Consider the following 17,856-nt stretch of genomic DNA (forward strand, 5'->3'; position numbering starts at 1 on the left):
TACTGACTCTTCAATAGTAAATAGTGTTGAAAATAACCAAAAACAATAACAGCTAAATAAAAAATGTTATAATGTTAGTAGCAATCCATAATGCAATTCCACCATAGGTTTGCGAACAACACATTATTTCAAAGAATATGGCAACTAATCAGTCTATACATTAAAGCTTGATGAGGTTGTGTGTTGTTGATCAGGTGACACCAGTTGCCATGAAACACTGAAGCCAAACACAAGGTGCTTTGGAGAGCAAATCAATTATTAAAACAGACACCATGCTAAACACAGCAGGAATACAACAACAAATTATGCAACTCACTGTCTTTTGACCAGAGAGAATCATTCTCTTTACTATGTCATCATTGTTAGATCATAGGTTGATCAGGACTGCAGCAGCTGAGCAGGTGGTTACACCAATTGCAATTCATGTATGCCGCCTGGTGTTGCTGTGTGACAGCATGGAGGAACCTGAACAATTCAGCCAGCTGGAGAAGGCGGCTCAGGCTGTGGCTAAAGCTACTGAGAACATGGCAGCATTAGCTTCCAGGTATGTACTGTCACAAAAATCAATATATAAAACTTAAAATACAGCAATATATGACAGTCGTACTTATGACCTCATTTAATTTGTATGAGACTGAAATGTGTAATACAGCCCCAATTCTGAAAAAGTTGGGACTATTTGTAATGATCTGCAAATCTTATAAATTCATATTTTATTCAGAATAGAAAACAAATGTTTGAACTGAGAAAATTTACTATTTTAAGAAGAACAAAAGGGCTGGAAAGGTAAGTGGTACTAAAAAGAAAGAGCTCAAGGAACATTTTACAGCTAATTAGGTTAACTGGAAACAGGTCAGTAACATGACTGGGTATAAAAAAAGAGCATCTTAGAGAGGCAGAGTTCCCCCACTGGGGATAAACAATAGGGACATGTAGACCAAAGGGCAAAAAAATCTTCCAACAAATGTGCATATATGTGATTAAGGAATTAAAGAAGGAACCAGACAACAAAACCATAATGTTTTAACATTTGTTCTTAAACATAATAAAAAATTATTAAAATAAAAATGCAATATGCTGGTCTGCTGGTAGTGAAACAGAGGCTCCTGTGGTGGCTGAGGGGGACCTCAGGAAATAGCTGCTCTTGATGGCTTGATGTCTTCAAAGATTTGTACACCCAGACTTCACCTGCTCCATAATCTTGAGGTGTTCTATAAACATAGCACTGGAACTGGACTTTTGAAACACGGTTAGACATCTTAATGCCTTTGTTGTTGTTGTTGTTGTTGTTTATTTATTTTTATTTTATTTTATTAAGGTAGTCTATCACAACACTGAGGAAGAAGGTGCAGAGGCTGATCTGTGTAGTTGAACAGAAAATTGAACTGGACAGACAGCAGATTACAAGAACACCACGACTTACAGTTAGGTTTAGACATAGTCCAGTTTTGAAAGCCCTCTACACAGATTTTAGGTGCCATGGGCAAATGAGTTGATCTTTAGTAAGACCTTTTGATACATATTTAGCCCTCTACACTTTTCAGGATCCTCAGGTGGGTTCATTAATTGGTTAGATTTTATCTCCACATCATCTTAAACAATTCACAAATATGTACAAGCAGAACCAAAGGAAAAGTAGCAATTATGAAAACATATTTACACCCACAGGTTTATGATTATGTGCAAGAATTATTTTTTTATAAAAGGAAATGACAGGAGTGCTACTGGAGTCCTGCAAAAAAACAACAACAAAAAAAAAACTCCATACTCATGGAAGGGAGCAATGGCAAAAAAAACAGCATAAAAACTAAAGTCCAAGCACTCAAGTCAAGTTTTAAGGTAATAAAAGACCTTTATTTTAGTGGGTAAAAACACTTAAAGTACAACAATGCATATCAACACGCGCCTTCTTCAAGGTGTAGAGATGCAAAGATACCAACAAAGTAGTTATAGCTGTACTCAGAACAGGTATGCCAGCCCTTATTACATGCATTGTTTTCTTCAGCCTCTACAGGCAATGATGAATCCAACATTTCTCAAGCTTTTAAGGGCATCACCCAGGAAGTACATATCCCTCTGATAGGCTGAGCCAGCCTATATATAACCAGGGTTTTATATATATAAAACCTTAAGTTACATGGTACCATCTGGACTAATTAGATGTTTTCAGAAAGCATTTTAATAATTATTTTATAGGTTACAGGCTGTGGCCATTGCTCTAATACTGTGTATAAATGTAAACGTGCTTTGTGCTGGTTCTAACAGTGCTGGCTGCTTCTTTTTTTAATGAGTAGCAATTTCTCATTTAGAAATATCTATTTATAATTTCTCTTCTTATTGGGGCAGCATGGTGGCACAGTGATTAGCACTGTTGCCTCACAGCAAGAGAGACTGGGTCCAAATCCACCTTAGCTTTCTGTGGGGCCTTTCTGTGTGGAGTTTGCATGTTCTCCCCCATGTTTGCGTGGACTTTCTCCGGGTACTCCGGTTTCTTCCCACAGCCCAAAGACATGCAGTTAGGGGTGATTCTAAATTGCCCATAGGTGTGAATGGTTGTCTGTCTCTGTGTTGGCTCTGCGACAGGCTTGCAACCCTTACCTCTCGCCCTATAACAGCTGGGATAGGCTCCAACATTTAAACATTTGATCTTTTTTCATTTTCTATTGTAATAAAATATGGGTTTATGCGATTACATTCTATATTTATTTATATTTTAGTCAGCATCCCAACTTTTTCTGAATTGTGTTTGTATATATCAGCTGATGAACACCGGATTCTTTACTTCTAGGCAAATGCATGAGACAGAGGATGAAGTTTTTCACATGGAGATGTCCTCCCTGCTAGAGTCATTCACTGTGTGTGGGCAGCATGTGCTGCTGGCAGCTCAGAAACTGAGCATTGAGCCAAGTTTAACTGAGCACAGAGAGGAGCTCATCGCTGCTGTGCAAAATGTTTTCCTCGGAGTAGTCAAGGTAAAGTAGATCAAAAGAAAATCTCCCAATGCAAAAGTTGTCTGCAACTGTACTAAAATATACTCAAGTAAAAGCAGAGGGAACAGAATTGCAGCTGAATATGAGCAATTAAACGTTCCAGTAGATTCATCTTCAGCAGCTGCTTTCACTTTCTCAGAGGTTTCCTTAGATGATGACAGCATATAAAACAACATAATACTCCCACATGGTCTGATTTTAATTTTACATGTGGAGAATCTCAGCAACTCAGCAACTATCTTTAGCCTTCTGGTGTTGTTGTGTAAATAACTTTTTTTTTTTTCTGTAGTTAATTTTTAAAAACACTGAATTTGTCCCCGTTAGCTACTGACTGATTGTATCTGTAATTTCATGCCAATGTACCAAATGTCTACTTTGTTTCACTGTCAAAATCTGAGCTGGCGTAGCTAGACTGGTATAATCTCAAGCATTATAGAGTTTGGCATTGAACCTGAATTACAGTTTGGAGGCTCTGAAACCAAATCTCATAGTGATCCAAGGAGCAGCTGTTCATGCATTTCACTGAACGCTTTCAGCCTAATGCAGCACTAAAGGCAAAGAGAGCCCAGAGATTTGGGTACTATGAATGCCTGTTTACATTTCATGACAGCCTGTCAAAGCTGTAGAAATATTTCAATCATGATCAGAAAGGTTGACTGATTGACCCACTAACAGACTGGCACCACCATATATATTTTCATAGCTCTAAAACAGGCACACTAAGCTATAGAGCAGCAGTAACACCGTGATTTTATCCGTCTGCTCCTAGGTTCTCTTGGTGGATGATGATGCTGCTGTCAGGAAAGTTATAGCTGCTGCTGATCAGGTTTTGGAGTGCCTGTCTGAAGTTGGCTCCTCCTCAGATATCAAATCTCTGCTTAAGTCTTTCCAAATGTTTTCTGAGGCTCTTCTTCTCCTCAGCAGACTGACAGTGGAGAGAGCAAATTCCTTACAGGATCCCAGACAAACAAAACAGCTCCTTGATTCGTTGGACACCCTGAGAAGGTGCATCTCCATGCTGCACACGGCCATGTGTACAACCATCAAACACCCCACCAATGAGCAAGCCCAACAAGCCAAGAGGTACATTCTGAACCAGGTTCAGCACACCATCGGTGACATTACCGCAACCCTCAAGAGTGACTGCCACAGAGGACCACTGGGACCCTGTGGGTATTATACTGGGAAGCGTAACAGTCTGTTACAACTACTCACTAATCCCTCCACCTCCTCAATCCGAGAAAGCAGCTTTGACAGTCTGGTCAGAGATCTTGTGTTTCATTGTATGGTTGTGGCAAACATGTCTCGCAGAGAGCTTCAGCAAAGAGTGGTGTGCCACTGTCGTCACATCCTGCAGTTCTGGTCTGACATAAAAAGGATTTTAAAGTCCTCAGAGGATCCTGATGAGGAGACCTGCACGTTCCTGGTCCAGCACATACAAATGCTCGATGAAACTTTGACGACTACTGTTCTTTATCAGGTCATGGACACACTTATTGCAGCGTCGTCTACAGCTGACAAACTTTTAAGAGTGATCTTAGTTGTCGATTCCCCTACAAAGATGGATCTAAACTTTATTCAGCCAGACGTCGAGGATTTCATTTCTTCCACTGACAGAATAATCGAGGTTACAAATTTTATCTCAGCTATTGCCGTTGATGCTAAGAGGTTAGAGAATGTGGAAAATTCACGAGCATGTCTTTCAAGACTCAGGGCTCAAATCGCTCCTCTTTCACTGGAGCTGGCAGATAACTCAATGCAAACTGTTCAAAAGCTTCACGAAGTGTGTCAGAAATGGGAGGAGGAGACTGATCAGCTTCAGGATGCCTTCAGTGATATAATGGACGTGAGGGAGTTCACCAGCATTGCTATTAATGAGATGGTTAGTGACCGCCATGGATGTGACACAGCATACAGAGAGCAAAGCTATGAACAGTTTACTGAACATGCAGCAAACCTGATTTGTCACATGAAGCTGGCGATTCACTCAGTGAAGAGGCACTTGGATAGAAGTGATGAACCCATCTATAGGAATGGCCTTTTGGTCCTGCTGAAGCAGGTTCAGTCATCTCGAGCCAAAGTAGCCGAGTCAGTCAGAAACATGCTTAATGGATCCGCTCTGAATGTGGAAGCATATTCTACATTTAGTGACAATGTTTCCACGGTCGTTCAGGATTTTAAGGTGCTTAGAGCAGGACTGGACGGCCAACAGCATCCGCATCTCCTGAGCCCACTGCGAGAGGGGGCACGTCAGCTTGAAATCACACAGCCATGTCTGCCAGTCAAAGACACCTGTGAACTGAATGTGGATGATTTTTTAAGAGGCTCCGATGTTCCTTTTTTTGAGCTTTTGGGAAAAGAAACCGAACATAAGGAGCAGCACACAGATCAGGGAACCATAAAAGCGGAACCGGATCATAAATATGACAGCGATGATTTAATGATCCCAGCTGTCTCAGATGAGCCTATACTGATCCGCAGGCCTCTCGAATGTGACCTTTTACCCCTCTTGTATGAAGTTGTAACTGTGACTAAAGGGAAAGACGTGACACTGCTCAGCCAGGCCTGCACTGGTGTTCTTGAGCTGTCAAACTGTTATGCCCAAGCTGCAAAGGAAGCCTTGGCCATTGTGGATGCGGTTGATTGTCAGACTTTGGAAATCTTTAGGGCCGAGTTGGTGTCCCTGACCCCGCTGCTCGTCCAAACAGCTCAAGAGACAGCAATGAGCTCAGCGATGAGCACAGAGAGCATCTTTAAACACAGCGCACAGTTTTCTGACCTTATTAACAACATCCGAAAGGTTTTGCTGCCAGCAGCTGGGACCTGGTATCACACTGTTTACACTGAGCTGCAAGGGAATCTGCCAAACATGGCAGCCAGTTCTGCACAGCAACTAAATGAAGCAATGACTTTATGTGCTGATGTGGTCCAACTCGTGACATCGTCTGATTTAACCTCACAAACTGATGGTCAAGAAACATTCAACGTTTTACACGGCAAGCTGACCAAAGCCCAGAACAACACAAGGCAACTTATAGAGTTTTCCACCTCATATGAAGGACAGGATGATCAGCTTGAGGGGATTTGTATCCTCTGGGGTCTCTCTATTCAAATTTTACTTAATTCTCTGGATAAGATTTTAGGAACATCAACTGCACTGAACCATTTGAACCCTCAGAAGCAGCTCTCAGTGTTGTCTGAGAACTCGCTTCGAATCCAAGAGGCAGCACGGCTCACCAGCTTGAATTGCAAAAGTGCTTATAGATCAAAACAGTTAACAGAATACCAGGATGAACTGAAAACACTGACTGAGGCCTGCCTTAAAGCTGCAGAAGAATTTGACATAATGCCAAGTGTGGCGCAACTTGCAAAATCTGAATTTTTTCAGAGAAATCTTTTGATTAAAATTAGAGTGCTCTTTGGTCATTTAAGCAAAGTGAATAAGGACTATGATGCTACGTTTCAAAATCTTCTCAGCATTGTTTATTTTGCTGCTGAACACTTCAGAGAGAACAACGCAGAAGATACAGAGCAAACATTTGAACACGCAGCACAAACGCTCTTTGAAAATGTAAAATCTGCAACCAGAAGAGTGGAGGACTGCTTAAACTACATCCGTGACCCACGAGCGCGCTCCAATCTGAGGTCCATCAACGACCACCTGTCTTTTCAAATCTCAGATATAATCAGCAGGGCGAGGCTCATGCTAGAGACTCACTATATTTGTGACACGCTCAGTCTGGATGTGCAGATACACTGCTGGTCAGCTAAAGCTCACTATGTGGCGGAAGAGGTCAGGAAGCAAGATGGGATTCACCAAGAGGTGAAAGAGCACATAAAGGCTGGACTACAGGGCAGAACACCTGAGGATATTGACAAAGTATTGGCTACAATCCCATCTAAACTCAAGGAAATGGAATTTCCCGCTGACACAACAATAACTTCAAACCAGATAGGCAATACAGAAAATGTAGATGCTGCAGAAAGCAGTATAAATATGGCATCTGTGGCCAAATATGGACCTGGAATTACTGGAAAAGATGTAAGTATGTCATGATTGACAAGATTTTATCATGCAGTAATTCCATCATGTCACAATCAACCATCCCCTGATTTGTCTCTCCAGGATAGTGCTACATTTGGTTTGTGCAAAGAAGCCTCATCGCTGACCTACACCTCACTTTTTCTAAAGCAAGAAAGCAACAGCTGGGATCCCAAGGACAACAGAATAGTTCAGGTGACCAGGAAGACGGCTGACACAGTTTGTTACATGACTCAGTACTTGAAGAAAAAAGGTCCAATACCGGTAATGCCCACCAGAGGTCACTTTGCTACCTTCAACTTCATAGTTGCAGACACACTCATCTTCAGTCTTTTTTTTTCCTCCTTAGAATAAAGAGGCTTTTGTCTCTGCAGCCAAAGATGTGATCGCAAACTGCCAGTCAGTTACCCAGTTTATCAGAGTTATTGCCAACCACAGCCTCGACAAACAGTGCACAGTTGAACTCTCCCTCATTGTTGAGCAGATTCTCACCATCACCAATCAGCTCAGCATCATTTCCAGGTCAGGAAAATTCAAGCAGAAATTCCACACTGAAAACTAATAGAAAAGGGCAATAATTAATCTTTTCTTTATGTCTGCATAGTGTCAATGCTGTAACTCCTGGGTGCAAATCATCTGATGAGATCCTGGTGAAGAACGCACAAAATCTACTCCAGACTGTCTTGCGTGGGGTCCGTGCTGCAGAAACGGCCTGCATTAAAGTAAATCTAACACCACAAGCAGAAGCAACAAATCTGTACTACAAATATATAATGCACCTCCAGCTATTTATCATCCGAGGCCCTGTGAATTGTTTCCTGAAAACCGAACAGTTGCACTCTTTTTTTTTTCTCAGGGTCTGAAGCAGCCTGAGCCAAATTCGGATGGTGCAGAAGCTACAGCTTTGTGTTTCCAGTGGAAGAGGAACCTGGAGATCCATCGAGCCCAGCAGACCTCTAATCCAGAGACCGATGATCTGGGACTGAGGAAGACGTCAGCACACCCTTTAGCCCCTAGTCTTGCCCCGCGGGTTAATGTATGAGACAGCTACAAGTGATCGCAATCTTCTTTTTCTTTTAAGTGTCTCGAGATTAATGTTTCATGTGTTCTGCTATGAGAAATCAGCAGCATGAATCTCACTAAAAACATTTTTGTACTAGAGCTGGTAGTTAAAAATATCCTCATGCACACTGAGATGACACATTGCAACTTTGGTGTGTGATTCTGAAATAAAACTGGCGCCGTTTCCTGTCTTTATTCCAGATATTTATAACAAACTCACTGAAATGATTGGCATATGTGGTGTTAAAATATCATACAATATCATGACAACCATTACCGCCATACTGACCCACGCTGACATTTAAAAAAAAAAAAAAAAAAAAAAAAAAAACACTCCAAAACACACTGTACACGTGATACAAAATAAGCATTTACATTGTGAATTATGAAAATTTAAAAAAAGTAAATAGCTTAGTTTCAGTCAAACGGAGAACTACGACTTAAAACAAACTGCCAAACAATATTTCATTTTAAGTCTACAACTTTCACTCTTTGCAGCACACACATATAGCCTCTTTTAGGTTCATATTCGACAAAATTCAACAGTAAAAATAGTCATCGAGGTCACATTTGTAACATATATACTTACAGCTGCAGTGTTATCAAGATAGTACTACTTCTCTGTATACTGATTAACGGCGTGTTTGAACACATTTTCCCTGCTACTTACAAGCTTCTTCAAGAATTATGAAGAGCAGCAATGGCAAATCTTTTTTTTTTTTTTTTTTTTCCAATGTTAGAAAAGTCAAGAACATCCTCAAAGGATTTGGACCACCTAAAACAATAAGAGTCCAGCGATGTAGTCACTAAAGACGGGAACTGTCTCTTTTAGTGCAAAAACCTCTGCAAGCCAGCTTAGTTGTAGAGTTGTGTGAAATGGAAAATCAGGGTAATCTACTCACAACATCAGTGTCACACTGAAAAGGATTCCGTTCTGAATATCTGACCTGATCACGTCAGCAACTGAAAAAAAAAAAAAAAATCACTGCACTAAAAAAATGTGAATGTTCCAAAAAAAAAAAAAATCCTTTACCATAAAGATGAGTATCAACATATACGGTAGACCTCATAATATAAAAGAGAATAAATATGTAATTACAAAAGAATTCTCCCAGGAAATTTTTTTTGCTTTTTTGATTCATTAGCATAATCTCTTTGCATCTAAAGTGAAACAACATCTGGGTCAGGCTTTAGTAAAACTTTTACATGTTTCTTTTTCTCTGATTGTTCAGAACATCTGTAAAAATTACACAAAAGTAAAAACCTTGCCATACGCACATTCAAAACACAGCTCTAAGCTTTAATACGACTATGTTACAGGAAACTATACTCTGTGTGTGTATCCAGCATCAACTCCTTACTGACAAATGTGTGGTGTAGTGTTTGGTTTTCTACAGCTTTATATAAAGAAATAAATAGATCTGTGTAAATAAAGATTAATAGGTATGTCAATATACGTATCTGTTGCAACAAACAGTTGGGTGTTTATTGACAGAAAGGGGAAGCAGTGGGGTCAAAAGTCTTAAACACATCCTTTAGTGTCCTGTCATCTGCCTCCTCCTCTGGATCTTCTTGTTTTAGTTCTTCTTCCGTAGCCTCCTCCTCCTCCTGCTCCTTCTTTTCCTCTGCCTCTTCCTGTGCCCCTGTAGAGCCCTGTCCTCCCTGTTTAGCCTGCCTCGGGTCAGTGTACTGGGGTCGGATTAGCCCAGCCAGAGCCTGGATGGGGAGATTATGAACGGCAGGGGGTTTGGCAGGTGAGGCAGGAGGCGCTGTAGGAGAAGTGGAAGGTGGAGTCTGATCTGCAACATCTGTGCTTTTAACTTCTTCGAACGATCCACTTCGTTGGGTTGGTGACAGTGCTGGTGCTGCTGTGTTGTCTTTCTTAGCCGGCTGTTTAAGAATCCCCGTCTTTTTAGGAGGATCAGCCTGTTCCTTCTGAACCTGCTCGGTTTGAGAACGAGGATCATACAGGCTGATGCCTCCCAGGATCGTAGTGGGACTCTCCAACCCTCCACCAGAGGATGCCAGTCGAGGAGCATATGGTGGAAGCCTCTCTGGCTCTGGCTGGGCTCGAGCAGCATGAGGAGAGGGACTGGCACTGGCCTTCTGTAGCCTGGGGTCCACAGGTCCTCCCCCAGAGTAGGGCTCTTTCTGACCCAGCAGCTTGGAATCTAGACTGCCTGTACGTTTGAGTCTGGGGTCCAAAGACTTTTGCTGGCGTGGGTCTACAGGTCTCTCCGTAGAAGACCGAGACTCTAGAGAACCACTGGGCAATCGACTCATACGTTCCTTTAAACGTGCAGCCGCCAGTCTGGGATCAGCCAGCGGAGGGCTGGAGACTGGGGGATGGTCGGGCAGGTTTGTTCGGTTCATTTGAGCATCAGCAATGAGAGGTGGAAGAGGCAGGTTGATGGAGTGCTCCTGTTTGGGCACGAGGGAGGGGATGAGATCCTCAGGGGCCCACACGACTGTCTGAGCAAAGACAGGCCGCTGGAGCAGAATGTCAACCCGAATATGACTAAACTGCTTTAACTGGCATCGAGGGTCTCTCAGGACCACGCCTGGGCTGGCATCTAAAGGGATAAGAACAGCTCTGTCCCTGAGTTCCCTCTCTCCTTCATCATCATCCTCTCCTGTAAGCGGCTTTTGATGAACAGGTTGGCTCTGCTGGCGATATGAACTTGGTTCTACTGGTCTAATTTTCCTGGGGTCTCTGGAAAGCCGTGGATCCGAAGCTCCGTCTGACTCCTTTTTTACATCTGGGGGTCGCTGTCTAGGGTCGGCCTTGACACGTGGATCACTGGGTGGAGCCCTCTCCTTGATAAGGCGGGGATCACCCAGTGCTGAAGCCACTGGGGCAGTCTTGGTCTGAGACTGCTGCATCTCATTCTGCTTCTTCAGAGATTTAAGAATGGAGGAAACACAGCTCCCATCCTCATCATCGCTTGAGTACCAGTTTGTAGTTTCATCTGCAAAAAATGATTAAATCATATTTAAAGGGGAGTCTTTTTGATGTTATCTGTGTATCAGCACATTGTCACATTTACATGCTAATAGATATTTGGATAATTATTCTGGGTAGTATAGGTCACTTTGGTTCACTCTTGCTCCCTGGGTTTTATTTAATCTTAATTCAATAAAGCTGCCCTTGGACACTTGCCTCTGCTTGCATTTTCATCCTGGCCATCTGCTCTCTGTGCTTCACTCCCCTGTGGATTTGACTCCTGTTGTTGTTGTTGCTGCTGTGTCAGGTGTAAGAGGATGGCTTTCTGTACTGCTGGTGGTAAAGACTGTAACTGTGACTCTGCACCAATCTGCTGCTGGAGATTCTGTATGAAGGCCAGACTAGGGTCTACTAAATTGAAAACAAAAACACACATTTTTGCAGTGTCAGTAACAAGTAAAAGGCAGTTAACCTATTGCATCAACTTATTAATACATGACTGACCTCCTTGTTGACCAACTGTTTGGTTTCGGAGGAAGCTGCTAAGGAAGTCTACTGGGTTCTGACCCACAGATGGAAAAGGGAAGAGATTTTGTGCCATCTGCAGATCTGGTATAGGGGGGAACGGAGGCCTCTGTATATTCATCTGTGGGTTTATATTAGGTCGGTTTCCATGGAAAGGTGGAGGTTGACTGGGGGGGATCGGCGGCTGCATCGGAAAGCCATGTGGTGGGTGCTGGCCTGGTGGGCTTTGTGGCATCGGTGGCACAGTGGGGTGACCCACGGGGACAGGCGATCCAGGGGGAGGAACAGAAGAGCCTGAAGGCACCATACTGCTGCTCTGCGTGTCCTCTGAATCTCCAGTAAACTGACCTGTGCATTCTCCTTGATTCTGAGGGTAGTTGGATCCACTGAAAAAGAGAGTACACTCAGACTCAGGATAATATCCAAACACTTATTATAGTTTGATGTGGGTTTGATTGCAGATTACTCTGGTTACCTCAGACCGATTTTTTGTGCCAAGTCTACAGTTGGTTGAACTTTGATTTCAAAAAGAGAGGGGATCTTCTTCCCTGCTCCATCTGTAGGACTGCTCTGACCAGGAGTGGGCAGCAGTCCAACACCAGGAGGAGGCTTTGGAAGTGGCGAAATACCCTGCTTTCTAAGGTCCTCCAGCTCCAACTCATCCTCCCGGGCATTCTCCTCTTCAGTATTAATTATCTGAAGAAAGAAGAAAGAAGACAAATGATGTCAGAACTGAGAATGAGCTTCAAACGTAAAAGTCGCTTTTTATTTTTAGTTTACCTTATCAAGCAACTCCTTGGTCACATCGGTCAAAGGTTCGTGGGAGAATTTGCAGTTGTCTCCTTGATAACATTTGGCTCCAGTATGGAAGAACTTGCACGGGTATTCATGTACAATCACAGGTTAAGGAATGGGATTAATTGAAAAGTGCAGTTGTGCTTTCAGTTAATTATGCAATGCATTTACACAAATGTAATTAAGAACACTTAGTGAAGGATATTGTGCATGTAAATGCAATTATCTCCTTTACTGCAGTATCCTTGAAGGTAAAACTTACAAAGCTCCTTTTTCTTATCTGGTATAACAAGCTCATGTTCAAACTTGCACTGCTCGCCCTGTACGAAGACATAACATGTAATATTTTTTATGTTTAAGTTAGTTAGGAAAGTTATTGTCTTACTAAAAACAAGCTAAAGGGCATTAACACTACCATACCTTGATGCACCGGCCCTCCAGGAAATACTTGCAGATGTACCTCCCGTTGTGTTCAACAGTATGCTGATTGATAAATTCCTTGCTCATTATTGGCCGCTTCTTCTGAAATCCAGAGGAATTTTTTCCTTCCTGTGAAACAAAATGGATTCATTTAAAGCTACGGTTGGATGGCCCACCCCGGGTCCTCAGTGCTAATAGAGTACAGTGAAATTTTAGTTCCCACACCTGTAGCAGGTCTTCCATTCCCTGTTCTCCTCCTCGACCTCGTCCACGTCCTCCCCAGGGTTTGCCCTTCAGCTTCTTGTTCTTGTTTAGCATTCCACGTCCTCTCCCGGGTCCACTCCCTCTGCCTCTTCCCCTCTGCCCATCTGTAAATTACATTTTAATAGAAATTATCAAACTCTCTACATCCTTACAGACGCATGCAACGTGCCTTTTTTGTGACTCTGACAGCGGCTCTTCCTTCACATTAAACACAAAAGTTTTTATCATGCACAGTATATACAGATGATCTTGTATCAAAGAGCATTCATACACTGTTGTTGCTTCATCCCCCTCATGTTTCCTCTGTTCATCTGGTCTTTAGCGTGCCGTCCCTTTCCTTGACTTGACGAATCTTTTGACTGCTGATACTCGGACATGTCATCGTCATAATCGTCCTCCTCGTCATCGTAGTCGTACTTGTCGTCACTGTAGTCGCTGTATTTGTCGAAATCACTGCTCTTGTGCGGCGGGGACTTGTGTGTGTTGCCTCCCTTTGAATGCTGGTGGGCAAACAAGAAAGAGTGAATAATGTCCTACAATAATGTCTACCTGAATATTAACACCGCAGCATGCCAGCTGTTAAGAATTCACCTGAGAGGACTGGCCATCAGACTCTCGATTAGACCCCAGGCTCTTCCTGTTTTTGGGCCTTTCCGGTCGGTCATAGTCAGAGTCGTAACTGTCGGAGCTGGAGCTGCTGGAGGGGGAGTGATGCTGAGGACAGGGTAAAGCAACAAAAGGAAAACAGAACACAAAATTAATCTTAAATTGGTTATTTGGCATTCATGCTCTAAATGCAGGAGCAAGTACTAGTACAGTAGCATCGTACTTTCGGTCTATCGCGTCTCCTTCTTTTAGACCTCCTCTTCTCTCGGGTCTTTCTGTATCGTTTCCTGGAGTGTCTGTGAACCTTTTCTTCTTTCTCTTTAATTTTCTCTTTTTCTTTCTCCCTTTCCTTCTCTTTCTCTTCATTAGCCTCTGTAGCCTCCTTGTTGTCCTCTTCAATTCCAATCCCTTCATCATCTATTTCTCCATCTTCAAGTTCACCATCCTCTCTAAAGGGAGGAAGAAAAAAACAAGTGTTAACATGTCACATTCTGGCCGCCTTGGACGTGCTTTAAATGTTTTACACATCAGACGCAAAATGGCTGATTAGCAAATAACCCATCAGTCATAGCTCTAGTTTCACAAAAACAGTCATGATTTGGAATAATCAGCTATCCTGTCAGATAGTTTTCCTGCTAAAAACATTCCATCAGAGATTAAAGTAAAGTATTTTAGTGAAAGCCAAAATTATACATCAGCCTGAATAAAATTCATTCCAAAAAAAAAAAAAAAAATCACTGATTTCAACCATTTTAATTCAGTTACTTTATAACAACTGTTTGGCTCCACAGTGTTGCGGTTTACAAATGTGTCTAATATGCAAATGATCTCAGGTTTGATCCCAGGAGGAGACACGTCTCCCTTTGGGGATGCGTCATGTAGGGCATCTGGTGTAAAAATCCACCAAAAACATGTGGATCTACCTGATATGGAAACCATTATGAATAAGAGAGCTGCCAAAAGTAGCTTTACTTCGTGTACTGATAAATGAGGCGTGATTTAAGCCACACATTTGTTGCTCTGTACTATTATGACAAAGAATCCCTGTTAGAGTTAAGTCCAAGTAAACTACCCTCAGCTAAAGAGCAAAATGTTGCACACTGTTGGAATTTCAGGAAAGGCTTCTGGAATTATACTGATTAAAATAGCCAGGAAATGTTTGTGTGAGTATCCAGTGCTAGGCACAGGAATGCATTAAATGTAATGTTTGAACACATGATTACCATTACAACCAAAGGCTCACTTGCTATTAGTTTGCCGGAGTGCAACACATGACTGAGCGTGACCAGGTTAGTATTTCACATCCATGTGGCTTATTTAAATAATTTTTCTTTGAGCCAAGGATAGCAAATTTTGTTGTACCACTAAAGTAGTTTATCCCACTTAGTTCAAATTTCAATTTTTGTGTGCATGTGCTGTAATTTGCATATTTAAAACTAAAATGAACATACCAATACAGACTAAGCATGCAAAGAAAATTCTGTGCTCATATTCTTTTCACTGCAAGTAACTCCACCTGATATATAGTGCAGGTGGGAGGGTGAAACAAAAACATCATGAAGCAAGTCCAATCTAATGATTCAGGTCAGATTTTACAGATACTGACTACCTCTTCCTCTCACACCTGTGCAGGTCAGGCTTTAGTCTGAATTCAATACACATCCAAAGCTAACATACTGTCTGTAAACCTGGCTTTTATTCTACTTGAAGAGGCCTCAAGATTCAATAAGAAACATCCATCTAACCAGCCATATTCTAAACGAGTTATCCAACTTAGGGCTGCAGGGGTGCTGCAGCCTCTCTCAGCTGTTACAGGTTAAAAGGTGGGGTATAATCTGTGTAGGTGACAGGTCATCCTCAATAAAAACACCTGCTATCTTAAATATTTCAACTGTTTTTAGAGAAAATTGCATAAAGTTACCTTTTTTTTTTTTTTTTTTTTATAACTGCCTGTGATGCACTTTCCAACTGCAGATCAATAACAAATGAGGGAAAACACTAGCATCACTGTTAAGAGCACAGTTCATAAGGACCAAATACAAATATGTAACTGTTCAACATTTACATTAACAATATGTGCTTTAATCACACCTGAGACCCACACTGGAATTGAAAATTATGTTTCTGCCCATTTTAAGAATTTAAAGCAGAGGACTAAGAGGTAACAGGTACCCAAAGTCAGGCCTGGAAGTTAAGCAATTTTTTTTTTAACAACTGAAACCATCAGTAGCTGGTTCTGCTGGTTTTCTATAGTTAAAAATCAGTGAAATTACTTGATGTAATTTTTTTAAAAATAGAAAAACAAGTATTTGCCCTTGCGGGCAAATACTTGTTTTTCTGCGGCTGCTGTTACACCCAAATTTCCCCTCTGTGGGACAATAAAGGCTGTTTCTTCTTCTTCTTCTTCTTTATGTGCACATAATCTGACAGCCATGTCGGGATGCAAGGCAAATCACAAGGACACAGGTATGGCCTAAAACCCTGCAGAAGCACATCATCTCAACTCTGCATGAACCCTGTTTCAGCAATACCGATAAGCGCCCAGTAGGGGGAGTACAGTATGAGGATGGGCGTGGCATTTACATCATAGTCATTTGCATAGTCTCCTGCAGATGGCAACAATGAAGTCATGAATCCCTGTGCTACAACAGAACGATGAGCTCTCTCATATGTTGCATGGAAATGATCATGAATGAGTCTGATCGACACGGTGATGTGCAATCGAGGCTGTGTGAACAGCGCCATTCAACTGCACCAAAGAGGCATGCAAAAAATAAATAAATTAAGGTGGGGGAGGGAAGAACTGAAATGTCTCCATATCCCCGCAATTTGTGATTAAGAGAAAACAGTAACACAAGCATGTAGACCCACAGCACTGAAACGCACAGATGAGCGTATTAATAATTGCACAAGAATATTACTCGACCTTTCATCCCCTGCAAGCTCAGAGTCTGTCATGTTTTTGTCAAGAACAGGGGCTGGGGGACTGGAAACCAGGCTCACAGAAGCCATTGGTGAAAAAACGGATCTGCCTCCCTTCTCCCCGGTACAAGAGTGAATTAATTCAGTCACTCAAGGAGACGTTGGTTTGTGAGAGATGCTGGAAGATTTCAGACTGGAAAAGACTCACGGTGTTACATGTCTCGACAGAGACAGTAAACAGACACTCTCCTCTTTCATATCAATGACGTTTTAACTCTGTGAGCGCAGCTTGATACCCCGCTTTGCTAATGTCCCGTCGGTTGACAGCTGCCATGGTGAAATAGAGGAGACGGAGGGAGAAACAGACAGAAATGTAACCATGTTCGTTGATTTCAGCATCTTCACAGGCTTTCTCAACAGGGACATCATCTCAAAATGGCTTCTGAGTTCTGCAGCACATTCCTCGATCGTGTATTCTCAGTGTATTTATACGCCTGTCGGGATCTATCTAACTTGGGTACAGCAAACTCTGCTCGGCGATTGGTCGAAACTAACACGTTTAATCAGAGCTGCCATTCTTATTGGCTGGACGCAGTGTCGGTCAATTTCAACATCTGCAACGATGAAATGCATATCGCACTTACTTTTCCCCCTTTGTTTTCGTTATTACCGCCTGGATTGTGTTATTATAACCGTCACACTTCGCGCTAATTTAGACAATTAAAACAACTGAAGTTAATTATTTGTCGCTTTATGACCACAAACGCATTTCTTGTGTCCCTTAATATATTTTTGTTACGCGGACGGGCTCGCTTATGCACGCCTTTCGCGCACACTGGGACGAGCGCTACTTCACGCGCGTGTGCAGTCCCGTCATCAAACAGCAGGTGTCGCTTCAACTTCACAAATGATCCCCTAAAGACTTAAAAAGTTTGCTCGCCGAACAGTGAGCCAGTAAACATACTGTCCGTCCGGTTATTACAGTCAACAGACTAAAAATGTAGCAGGTTAAGTTAAAAACTGACCTCATGATGCAGATATTTGACGTGCTCATAACAACTTTTCTGTTAAATGTAGTCTTACTCTGAAAAAAAGCTATTCATTGTTGAGTTTGTAAGAAAAAAAACTTTACGTCACTGTAACTAATTATAAAAGTCTAATTATATTCATGTAGTTTGCCAGATGCATCGATAATGCTGTAATATTTGACGAGAGATGTAAAGAAAGAAAAGTGTTTGGAAGCGTCTCGGTGGGAGGGATTGGTGCTGCAGGAAACCTAGGTGGCG

The 17,856-nt window shown here is 42.1% G+C and overlaps 2 protein-coding genes across 2 annotated transcripts; one reads left to right on the forward strand and one right to left on the reverse strand.

Moving 5' to 3' along the window:
• The first annotated feature begins 455 nt into the window (after positions 1-455).
• On the forward strand, positions 456-8,277 carry LOC115793595 (uncharacterized). Its single transcript, XM_030748644.1, has 7 exons — positions 456-544; positions 2,789-2,972; positions 3,760-7,032; positions 7,117-7,296; positions 7,382-7,554; positions 7,637-7,754; positions 7,889-8,277. The coding sequence occupies exons 1-7, from the start codon at positions 456-458 to the stop codon at positions 8,072-8,074; spliced, it is 4,203 nt and encodes a 1,400-aa protein (XP_030604504.1). The 3' UTR covers positions 8,075-8,277.
• A 19-nt stretch (positions 8,278-8,296) lies between these two features.
• On the reverse strand, positions 8,297-17,017 carry zc3h6 (zinc finger CCCH-type containing 6). The gene is made up of 12 exons (XM_030748797.1): positions 16,575-17,017; positions 13,872-14,097; positions 13,634-13,756; positions 13,314-13,542; positions 13,004-13,146; positions 12,779-12,907; positions 12,564-12,678; positions 12,344-12,453; positions 12,039-12,259; positions 11,543-11,949; positions 11,255-11,449; positions 8,297-11,063 (listed from the first exon to the last, which is right to left on the reverse strand). Exons 1-12 carry the CDS (start codon positions 16,658-16,660, stop codon positions 9,580-9,582), a joined length of 3,468 nt encoding a protein of 1,155 aa, XP_030604657.1. The 5' UTR covers positions 16,661-17,017; the 3' UTR covers positions 8,297-9,579.
• Between the last annotated feature and the right edge of the window lie 839 nt (positions 17,018-17,856).

The sequence above is a fragment of the Archocentrus centrarchus genome, chromosome 15, assembly GCF_007364275.1.
Source record: "Archocentrus centrarchus isolate MPI-CPG fArcCen1 chromosome 15, fArcCen1, whole genome shotgun sequence".
NCBI classification, from domain to species: Eukaryota; Metazoa; Chordata; class Actinopteri; order Cichliformes; family Cichlidae; genus Archocentrus; species Archocentrus centrarchus.

Bases quoted from the DNA above. Each gene is read 5' to 3' on its own strand.
- LOC115793595 (XM_030748644.1), top strand. From the start codon at position 456: ATGGAGGAACCTGAACAATTCAGCCAGCTGGAGAAGGCGGCTCAGGCT. The intron at 545-2,788 runs GTATGTACTGTC...CTTTACTTCTAG, and splicing joins ATGGCAGCATTAGCTTCCAG to GCAAATGCATGAGACAGAGG. The intron at 2,973-3,759 runs GTAAAGTAGATC...GTCTGCTCCTAG, and splicing joins TTTTCCTCGGAGTAGTCAAG to GTTCTCTTGGTGGATGATGA.
- zc3h6 (XM_030748797.1), bottom strand. From the start codon at position 16,660: ATGGCTTCTGTGAGCCTGGTTTCCAGTCCCCCAGCCCCTGTTCTTGAC. The intron at 14,098-16,574 runs GTCGAGTAATAT...TCCTCCCTTTAG, and splicing joins GAGCTTGCAGGGGATGAAAG to AGAGGATGGTGAACTTGAAG. The intron at 12,908-13,003 runs GTGTGGGAACTA...TTTGTTTCACAG, and splicing joins GAATGGAAGACCTGCTACAG to GAAGGAAAAAATTCCTCTGG.